This window comes from Sturnus vulgaris, chromosome 3 (genome assembly GCF_052056855.1).
Source record: "Sturnus vulgaris isolate bStuVul1 chromosome 3, bStuVul1.hap1, whole genome shotgun sequence".
Taxonomy (NCBI): domain Eukaryota; kingdom Metazoa; phylum Chordata; class Aves; order Passeriformes; family Sturnidae; genus Sturnus; species Sturnus vulgaris.
The window spans coordinates 115,030,585-115,041,356 of record NC_142245.1 but is presented as its reverse complement, the minus strand read 5'-3'; the positions used below and the strand labels follow the sequence as shown (position 1 = coordinate 115,041,356).

General features: G+C 39.6%; 1 protein-coding gene across 3 annotated transcripts in view; it reads right to left on the bottom strand.

The window, feature by feature from the left end:
* Positions 1 to 649: 649 nt before the first annotated feature.
* GPN1 (GPN-loop GTPase 1) overlaps positions 650 to 10,772 on the bottom strand; it is a 12,427-nt gene continuing 2,304 nt past the window's right edge. For 2 of the 3 annotated variants that reach the window (XM_014888213.2, XM_088162709.1), the window contains exons 4-14: positions 10,422 to 10,488; positions 9,666 to 9,703; positions 9,075 to 9,153; positions 8,881 to 8,975; positions 7,890 to 7,935; positions 5,751 to 5,897; positions 3,668 to 3,750; positions 3,136 to 3,175; positions 2,347 to 2,437; positions 1,758 to 1,868; positions 650 to 1,177 (exon numbers count right to left, since the gene is read on the bottom strand). In XM_014888213.2, coding sequence (XP_014743699.2) covers positions 1,062 to 1,177; positions 1,758 to 1,868; positions 2,347 to 2,437; positions 3,136 to 3,175; positions 3,668 to 3,750; positions 5,751 to 5,897; positions 7,890 to 7,935; positions 8,881 to 8,975; positions 9,075 to 9,153; positions 9,666 to 9,703; positions 10,422 to 10,488 — 913 coding nt within the window. In that variant the 3' untranslated portion in view covers positions 650 to 1,061. The remainder of the gene's footprint in view (positions 1,178 to 1,757; positions 1,869 to 2,346; positions 2,438 to 3,135; positions 3,176 to 3,667; positions 3,751 to 5,750; positions 5,898 to 7,889; positions 7,936 to 8,880; positions 8,976 to 9,074; positions 9,154 to 9,665; positions 9,704 to 10,421; positions 10,489 to 10,772) is intronic. The other variant, XR_015802789.1, reaches the window with a different exon arrangement.

Here is a 10,772-nt window from a genome sequence, read left to right as displayed (position 1 = left end):
TCACCACAGGATTATACACTTTGTGTTTTCCAAAATTCCACCATGGACATGGTGCTATAAAATCTTGGCAGCCACAGTTCGGAACTTGGTGAATTTGAAGTTGAAGAGTTTATCCACTAAGAGAAGTAGCGATTTATAAATTAAAGCAGGGTGGTATTCCACACTAGTGATTTAGAATCGGTGATAAAAGTCCCTGTGCCAGATTTCCACTTGGGAGACCTATCCAGTGAGGCCAGCAGTTCATGTGGAGGAAAAAACGCCAAAGATTCCATGGTCCAGACTGCTACACTGCAAGTGAACATCTGTGCCTGTGGTGCCTACCAGGAAAATAAGTATTAGCCAGTCTCCAAGCACTTGTCTGTATTCCAGGCAGACATTCATCTATAGAAATGCCTTTGCTTTAAGTAACCTAGGGATATATGCAGCCATTTCTGTTCTCAGCCAAATCAAGATAGAGTCTTTTTTATTACTTTCCCTTCTGGGAACTTTCTTTACTCAGGATTTTCCTGGGAGGCATCTGTACCATGTCTGTATAATGTAATTAAGACGCATTTGCTATACATCCCTACAGATGGGCTGCAAGCACAAGGAAAATGTCTCACTTCAGAACAGTGCATAAAATGAAATCTCCTCCTATTATTATCACACATTTGTTAGTACATAAAATATATTTAATGAAAATAAAACCATCAAACAACAAGTAGATTGATAATGTTCAATACAGCATCACTTGTGCCCAGGCTGCAGCAGACACCTGACAGCACACGCAAATGGAACATGTTTCTGGGGACCAGTTAGTGCTGCAGATACTAATGCTGTCAGAGCTCAAAATCTAAGCTCTCAACAGATAGATCTGAAGAATCTGGAGGAAAAGAAACTGCTATCAAATTCCTTCAGCTTCAGGAAGCCACAATGGCAGATGGCAAAACGTGCAGTCAGTTGGCTACAGGATCTTTAACTCACGTGACCAACAACAGTTATTGCAGAAAGAGAAATAAAAAGCTATCAGAGGAAGTAGTTTACAAATAAAAATCTTCACGCATAGGCCCACACAAGTTTCTTTATGCTGTTCCTTCCAAACTTTCTGTTTCATTCAGGTTGCTTTTTCTCTGGCATTTCATCCGCATGTCTTGCATGAAGTTTCTGAAGGCTGGTTCTTCATGACTCTCCTCGGTCACTGGGGGAAGAAACGACAGTTCAGCACTATTCTACTTTTGTTACTGACAAAAGCTAGAGTCAGGATAGTCAGGACAACATAGAGTATCTGTTGGATCTTCAACTACATTACAGGGCAAAGGAAGTAAGTGACCCTAAACATGAATGGAAAAGAATGAAGATTAAGTCTGTGAGCTACAGAAGAGAAAAATCACCCTCTAAGAAATTAGAAGATTGCTCCAAGACAATAGTCACAGCAAAAGCAAAGAGAGCCAGGGTCAGAAACTGTAAGGTCAAAAAGATGACAAAACAGCTGTGCATCAATCACGTTCAGAGGTTACTGTGTGCCTCAAGCCTCAAAAGTTCTCCAGTTTATGTGTTATACACCTATTAATTACTTAAATAGAAAATTTACAACTGAACTATCACAAAGGTTGGAGAGTGATAGCCCTGGACCAAACATTGCAGCTGGGCTTCTGCTATGGATTCTGACACATGTATTTAAGTGACTGAATATTTGCTTGTTTTCTAGTCCATCCAGGTATTGAAATAAGAGGGGATTTCCTGACTAGATGGGCATCTTTCAGGCCTCATTCTCTTACCTTCATGGTCAATGTCATCAGTATCACTCTCCCTCTCTTCTTCCTCTTCACTGAGAGTTCCTCGTGTTAGGATTAGCTCAGAGGGACCCATTGCAGATGCATCATCAGTTCCTTGAAGGGAAAAGAAATGGTTGTACACAAACCAATCAAAGCTTGCTAAAGGTAAGGTATTGTTAACTGACAACTTTTATCTGCACATAAACACAATTAACACCTGCTCTGAAAGGACAGAAAACTGCTTGTGGATCCCAAAGACACAGGACAGACTTCATCAACAATACCTCAGGTAAGGAACGGCGCAGCCAAAAGCCCAGCTTTCCCATATTCTAATCTGTTTCACCTTTTTTAAAGTACTTTATCATTTTTAGTATGTCTGCTGCTTTAGCTGCACAGCAGAGTTTCTTCCATGCCTGTGACTGACACAGGAAGAGCTAAGTGTGGCCAATCCCATAGGAACTAAAGCTCCACTCCTCTAACATGGAGGAGTGCTTTCACACTTCTGCTGTGGGAACAGAGAGGTATTTCTCAATGCAAACTCTTCAGAACGCTTCAGAAAACTGCAGTGAACTTAATCTTCCTAGTGAGGTACCTGCCAGTGTGCTGCCCTGCACACACACACTGCCCATGTCCTTCCACAAGTGTTCCAGCTGCTCTCTCTTTTGTTTCTCTTGAGCTTCCTCCTGGAGATCAAGAGTTACATGTGGATTCTGAGAACATTTTAAAATATCTGTAGAAAAATAACCTCACCCAAACCCAGCAGTCTGTCCTCCCAGCCAGAGTGCAAGTCACTAAGCAGTTCTTACATTACAACTACAGTTACACAGAACTTTTGACCAAACACAGACAGCAACCTCCAGTATGGCAGACTTCTAGAATATTTTCAGAATCATCAGGAAACCAAACTTAGTGTGCCTGCAGAGAACTGTCCCGTGGACAGCCAGGACTCAAGGTGAGCAGAGCTAATGATTTTGACACTGCAAATTAGTCTCTGTTACTAAGTCAAACCAGTACACTTCAACGGTACAGGAAGATACAAGGATAGCCTCAACAAATCACTCGAGAATTTATTTTCAAGAACTCTCTATCCTTCTGAAGGGGAGATACAAAACTATTTCCCAATCATTTTCTGACAATTAGCTCAAATACTAGCACTAAAGCAGCAAACAATATGTGTTTTATTAAACATCTTTATTCTTGTAAAGATATGCTCCACCACATCTAGGAAAAGAAGTCAGACAGCAGATTTCTTCAGGACAGTTTTCCCACACTGAATATGACTAGTAAATGAAATGTTAGACCCTCTCAACATAAAGGCAATTGTGTGCATAAAAGTGACCTCAAGATACACTAACTGTGTACAACAGCTAAAAACACTTACTAGTGTTTTTCTCAGGCGCTCGTATTCTGGACGATACTCTCTGCAAAGATAAGAGTGCATTCAGTCTGAATCAACATATGATTTATATTAAGTAAAGATCATCTCAGGGGCTTGCTTCCTTCTACCCCCCCACAAAAAAAGTTTTCTCTAGGCTTTCATGTTTGGGAGACATTTCAGAAGGACTAACAGTACTTTCTCCCAGATTTAGATTCTGAAACCAATGGATGCAAAATAAGTGAACATACTTCATTGAAATAGCAAGAGTTCAAACCTTAATCACTGTATGGAATTAGAGAAAAAATATTACTTCACATATTTGATGGCACAGATAGCTTTTGCTTTTTCTCTGAACAGCAAACACAAAAATTCACCTCTGAATACTTCCTTTACACTGCCATATTTTATGTTGATGCTTGAAGTTTATTAGAAACCCTAAACTACCTTGGCTAAAGAAAGTGTAGAGTCCTTCAAATCAAAGGAGTTACAAATCAATACCTTCAGGGAGTGTTCACTGGGTTAACTATCCCCTTACCTCTCATATTCATCTACAGCTTTAGAAAGCTGGATAAAAAACTCATCCAGTCCTGTGCCAAGCACTGCAGAAACACCAACCACCTGCAAAAGAAACCACACACCAGAACTGGAGAGTAACTGAACCAGTTTATAACAAAAAAACGAAATACAACAAATAATCACTAGTCTAAACGATAGCCATTTAATCAGCACAGTGGCATAGGAATGTGAAGTAACACTTCTGCTTCTATCCATCCTACTTTCAAACTTTCTCCACTTGCTGTTCATGTTTGTTACCTCAGTTTTTTGGTTGCTGCTGATTTTCTGTTTGGTGGTTTTCTGCTTGGGGGGGTGTTTCTTTGGGGAAGGGAGTTTGGGGTTTTTTAAACAAGTTGGGCATTTCAAGAGAAAGATCTTTCTGTTGCTTACTTGTCTACTATTAATAATCCAATCTGCACCTAGGGTTATAAGCAATTAGTATCAGTGTAGTAGAATCAGACAGCAAAATAGACAACAACTGACCTTCTGGCTCTGAAATTACATCTAATACTTTGTATTTAGCCACATCACATTTTAAAAAGTCTGCAGAACAGCAAGAGGTGGAGAACTTAATCAGTTACTATGGCAATACATTCAACATGCACATCTCCTTCCTAATTTGAACTTGTCTATCATTACACTTCTGGCCATTTGTTCTGCCTGTATAAAATCAATTACCTAAAAATACATTTCATTAGGAGTATTACCAGCCAGAATCGATCATCGTCTAACAAAAATTCTTCCTCTTTTTCAAAAGCAAGATAGTCTCAACTACTCACTTTCAAATGGAAGACTTTTTGCAATACAGCCTTGCACCTGATCATCAATACAGCAAAAGTGAGGCAGCTCTCCAAAGGATTGAAAGTATTAATATATGCTGAAATATATTAATATTTATAGTTTCCCTGCATTTAAGTACAAGCTGCAGTCTATGCTATAATCATCATATGACCAACCCTCCAGTCTAGCATTCTGACATGCAGAGAAATACGACCTAATAAACAAATAAGGAACAGGAAGTACTTAAATTCCGTATATGGCACCATTACTAATCGCTTCTGAAATTCTGTATATTGTTCCACATAGAACACTTAAAACATTTTTGTTCTGGCTACATTATCCTAACCTATCTGAATGGAATAATTTATTTTCATTGTCTTTCTTTTAATAGTCATAAAGCTAAGAAGGCTTGCTTTTTCTTGAGTAAAAGCTGATGATAAACACAATTAGCTGAAACCTTTAGCACAGACTATGGGAACAGGGACACCCTCCAATGCGTAGGGTTTCCTGAGGAACTGGATTACTCTGTCCTCTCAAAACCTGGCTAAGTGAGAAAAAACCCCCAACTTCTTCTTGCCCAAGCAAATATAGGAGGTCGGGGGTAGAGGGTGTTTGTTTGGGTCTGAGATTCTTTCAGTTCTTCCTGTGTACTAAATTGCATAACTGTACTAGACAGTTTCTGAACAAGGAAAATTACCTCAGACAAGAAATGCTGCAAAGAATGCTGCCTCTTACCAGCCTATCTTAGCTTCCTTCTCATGATTAATCACAATTCAGTATTAAATTATTCAGCGCTGCCACTCAGCATGACAAGTTACTAAAGTTACTGTGTTCAAATTAGCAAATCATCAACATGGCTCATCAACAGATTACAGTTCAAAAGGGCAGTGCAAAGACCCTTTACAGAAGGATGGAATGATTAGGATTGGATGATACCTCTGGAGATCATTTAGTCTAATTTCTCTGGTCAAAAAGCAGAATTAACTAGAATAGGTTGCTCACGACTTTGTCTCCAAGGATGGAGACTTCACGATTTCTCTGGGCCATCTGTTAGAGTGCTCAGTCAGTTAAAATGAAGTAAATTTTTTCCTCTTCTGTTTAAACATAGTTTCCTGCATTTCACTTCGTGTCTATTGCCTCTTTTCCTTTCCCTGAGCACCAGTGCACAGTCTGCCTTTTGTATTCCTTACACTCTACTCCCACCCTACATCAAAAACATTATTCTTGAGCTTTCTCTTCTCTAGGTTTTTATGAGAGGTAATAAACAAAAAGAAGATTCTTACCTTCAGTGAACTGTAAAATTCATCCAACACTAAACTCATAGAACGAGTCAGGTTACTGACATAGGAGGTCTCTTGATTCAGGGCATCCTGAAAAGTCTCAAAGTCCTGCATCCATTCCACTGCAAAACTGTGGTCGATTATGTCAGTCTGGAAGGAGAAGGGAAAATGTTCAGAAGTAATAACCTTAGCTGTAGCCTGTTAAGTGGACAAATAAAAAAAAATACATTATAATCCATGTTATTTTCAACATGTTAATCTTTTCAAAATACTCAGCCCCGGTCTGAAGTTTTGCAAGTTCTGTTTTTATCAAACCAACTACATGAATACCTGAAAAGACGAAAAACAACCACTCAGGCTTGAGAAGGCAACAACTGTTTCAGGAAATAATCGCAGGTCTAAAGCCTTCTATGATTTACTGCAGAGGAGCATTCAAAAATTGCGTACTGTACAATAAAGTTTACAGTGTAAATAGTAGATCACATGACTGAGGCCACACAAGAGCAGCCCTCACTGAAATCCCAAGCTTTCCTGATTGCTTGGGGGCTGGGGGAGCAAGTGTCACTTCCACGCTAGGTAGCAGCTCATGGATCGGGTCCCTATAAACTTGAGCTGTGTTCTGACCCAAAGAAGTTACAACGCAAACTCAGTGCAAGGCAATGGACACAAACAGGTGAGATGGTTCCATAGTTTTACATGGATTCATATGCAAACAGTCCAGTTAAAAGTTTGATAAACATCTTACCATAGGCATATCCACTCTTAGCACAATATGAGGTGCCTAAAACTCTTGATACATTTCATTTCCCTGCACCAATGGGAAGGAGAAAGATGAAGTATTGCCTAGCATTACTCACAAGATTTGAGACAGAAATGAATCCACCAAGGGGCAAAGCCTGAGTACTTAGAATTCAAATCACCTCTAAAAATTTCTTTTTTTCCTTCTGCAAATCTTAAAATTCTAAAATCTGTTTGTCACTGCACATGTATCAGTTGCCCAGAATTCCTCCATTCTTATCAAGAGTCAATTTTTACAAAATAAATTTAATTACATTTTGTTAAAAATTCTTAAAATGCTGTTGCCTTTACTGTTTAACAAAGGCAAACATTAAATTAGAATGAGGTTTGAAGTTATGAATCCTAAGCCTCGGGCCTATCTTTCCTTACATATTCTGATCAAGTCCCACTCTTAGTCTTTTAAAAGGTGTATTTTCTTAAGAGAGAATGATTTTCCTACCTCATGCCCTTTTCTATGAAAAAAAAAAAAGCTTAGTAGCTTCTTCTAAAATTATTGTCTAGAGTTAGAGAGAAAACAGCATACAAAACCTTGGTCAGTTAGCAAGCAAGTATCAAAAGATGGTTTGGGTCACTGGGCAGATGGGTGGAGTTGGGGCACAGCAGACGCTGTTACTACTTGGCTGGTGTGAGGGAAAATGGCACAGTCAAGGCATGGCCTATGGGAAATGTATGTGTGTGCAGAGAGGTTGCTGTGCTGGGGATACAAATACAAATTATGTCTCTGAGGAGCAGCTCTCACAACAAAAATCTAGTGGGATTCTTTTAATATCTGAAATTATTATGTTTAAAGAGACAGCTGTTAAACTCAAAAGCATTCCTTTAAGACTGTAAGTGTATTACACAACAGTGGATGTGTATCTTTAGATTAGCAGCTGCCTCCCATCAAATACTGGATCAAACATCTTTTGCTAAGTTTTGCCTGGTACAATATGTGAGACTCCTTCAAAACATGCAGGTGGTACACCATTCCCACCGTGGGTGATTAGCCTGCTGCTGAGCAGAAACAATAATGAAGACAGATGTTATGTGGAAACAGGGCATGTAAGAGCAGATTCCATAATGACCTCCCTCTTACATCACAGGGTTAAGGTCCCAAACGTGTTGCAAAGTGTTGGTATCCTCTCTGACCTGAGGGTTTGGGTGCAACTGCCCATCTCTGATTATGCTTGTGCATTAAGATACTAGATGAAAGACCCCTTTTAGATTTGGTTGTCAGCAGGCAGCCCCCTCCCAGTCTCTCTTTTCTAGAAAAAACTATTATTGTGGTGAAACAAAGACACCACACCAAAGAAGCTAAGCAGAACAATGTCCCACTGGGAAATGGAAACCAGAGCTTTAACTTACTTTGTTCATAACTACGATGAAAGGTAGCTTTGTCTTGTACAGGATACTGGGCAGGGAGACACAAAACGAAAGTTTAACATTAATTTAAAACTCACTGGAATAGAAAGGAAGCATAAGGCAGATAAGACTTGTGCAGAACTGAACACATTTGACATCAAAAGATAATGATTTTCCTCTGCACCATTTAGAATGTAATTTTCATGTAGGTAGTGCTTACAATCATTGAACAAAATATGCCTCCCCAAGATGTAAGCACACATCTGTGAGACCGAAAATTTCTGACACAGCCAGTTGATTTTGGTTACCATTTTCCATGACTCTCAGATCCCAGTTTTTAATTGCCTTTCCATTTTGCATTTGACTCAGACCTCAGGTTCTGAGGGCAGCAGGGTGAGGAAGGTGATTTTCCCTTTCTACTCTGTTCTCATCCCACCCGGAGCACTGCATCCAGCTCTGGAAACCATGATACAAGAAAGACATGGACCTGTAAAACGGGCCCACAGGAGGACATGTAAACCATTAGAGGACTGGAAGGACTTTCCTATTGAGAAAGGCCAAAGAGTTGGGATTGTTCAGCCTGGAGAAGGCTTCAGGAAAGCTTCATTGCAGCTTTTCAGTATAAAAAGAGGTTTATAAGAAAAATGAAGGGTGACTTTTTTCCAAGGCTTGTAGTGACAGGACAATGGATAATGGTTTTAAGCTAAAAGGGAATGCTGACAAAATTTTTCATAATGACAGCGGAGAGATATTGGAGCACAGTGCACAGGGAAGCTGTGGTTGCCCCATCCCTGGAAGTGTTCAAGGCCAGGTTGGATGGGGCTTGAACCAACCTGGCCTAGTGGAAGATGTCCCTGCCCACGGAAGGGAGCATGGACTAGATGGCCTTTAAAGGTCACTTTAAACCCAGACTATTCCATGTTTTCCCTTAAAAATAACTATTAAAGAGACACAGCAATTGAAGCAGATGGGCCACATTTCCAGCTTTTCTTACCTGCAGGCATACAACATGTTGGACATAAAAGTGATAGGGTTAGTACTGCGAGAGGTGTCCATCACATAGACAACAACTGAAGGAAAAGAGGAAGCCTGGGAACACAAAGTAAAAACAGTTTAATTAGAAGCACACTGCTCAACAACCAGGTCATTCACGCAACTTCACTGTCCAGTCATGTCAGAAGCACTTACCAAGGCCTCAGTTATGATGGTTCCTGATGCTGACCAAGTAAATACTTCAATTTGCCCTGGTGTGTCAATAATAACATACCTGGTAAGAAGTTACCCCCAAACAACAATAAGGGAAAATTAGTTAAGCACAAGGTCCTGTTCTGACAGGACATAGCATACAATGACAAACGACATTATAATTCTGTAACAGATGAGAAAAGCTTCTCCCAAACACTAATGAGATTTAGGGCATGCCTGAAAAATCTCCTGTAACTAAGAAGCATGTACTCTCATGAGTTGAAGGCATCAATTTGACAGACAGCTAGTAGTGCAAAATCTTCAGAAAAATAATTAATTGCTGCCTGTTTGAACAGTGTGTAAGAGAAAAATGTCAGTCTAGTGGAATATAAGAAAAGCAGGACTGTAATAAGTAGGCTTTCTTTTGATATATCCAAGGAAAATCTAGTTTATCCATTCTGTGCCATTTTCCACATTCCAAACTTATACCAAGGCTGAGAAAACCAACTAGAAAACATTCAGAGAAGCTTTTTAGAATTTTACAATTTTCCCACAATGATCCCAGCAAAGCACAACTCAGCAGAATGTACTCACTTAGATGCATTTTGTCTTTTTTCAATAAACTTCATCACCTGATTGAAAAGGCAGAAGTATATTTTGTATTTAGGCTCACAACAGGAAACTTTCAGCTTAATTTCATAGCAGAAACTACATTAACTTGCACAGTTGCAGGTGAGTATCAAAAGGTTGAAGTATTTCTGCTTTTCAGAGGGTGAAAATACTGTAGTAAGGAGGAGTGAAAAATGCTCAGACCCTGTATAGGTCAAAGACAACCTTGATTTTGTGTGTGTTCTAGTACCTGGCTAAAGAAATTAGTACTTGACTAAAGGCAGTTGTTTTCACCAAGAGATTGTCTCAATATCTGACTTCAGTCCCCACTCCAGAGCTGATTTAATGCTGTGATTTAGGAGAGCTATCAATTATCAAAAAACCCCAGGAAAATTTAACAGGTTTCTAGAAGTGAGCTTCCTTACTTCAAAACCAGAGCACTCACATGAAAGATTTTTTAGGAAACATGGTGCAACAACAGTCCTATACAAAGACTGAAAAATGTTCCATACATGTGGCTTCTTAATTTTACTTTTAAAAAAGCAGAAAAACTGAAATGTCTCATACGAAAGCTAATGTGCTCTGGCAGCATTGTAAAATACATGCTTCTGTATGGACAGTAACTCCCCAGAAATTCTAGAAGGCTAATCAAACACAGTGCCCTCTGAGACTCAACATACACAAAACCCCTCCATCTCCAGCACAGCATCATAGGAACAGCACATAGAAACAACCTTATACCTGGTCAAATCTTGTAGCAAAGAGATTGAGAGAGGTCACTATTCCTCCATTTGGGCCCAGCCCATATCTGATGCTTCATTTAGGAAAGCAGATGGTTATGCAGACCGCAGAGGCTGTGGTCAACTCTGACAGCAGATGCACAGTGGATACCTTGGGTTCAAGGGACAATAGCCCTAATATATAATTAGGACTTCTGAGTCATTCAGCAGGGTAAGAAATACTCTCTTACCCAAACACATGCAATTGACAGAAGGAAGAGGGGCTACCTGGCTTCTCCTTGCCATTGTTGTTTTAACTACACAAGAACCAGCATTGACTCGTAACATACTGTCTTCTCTATGAGTACTCTCA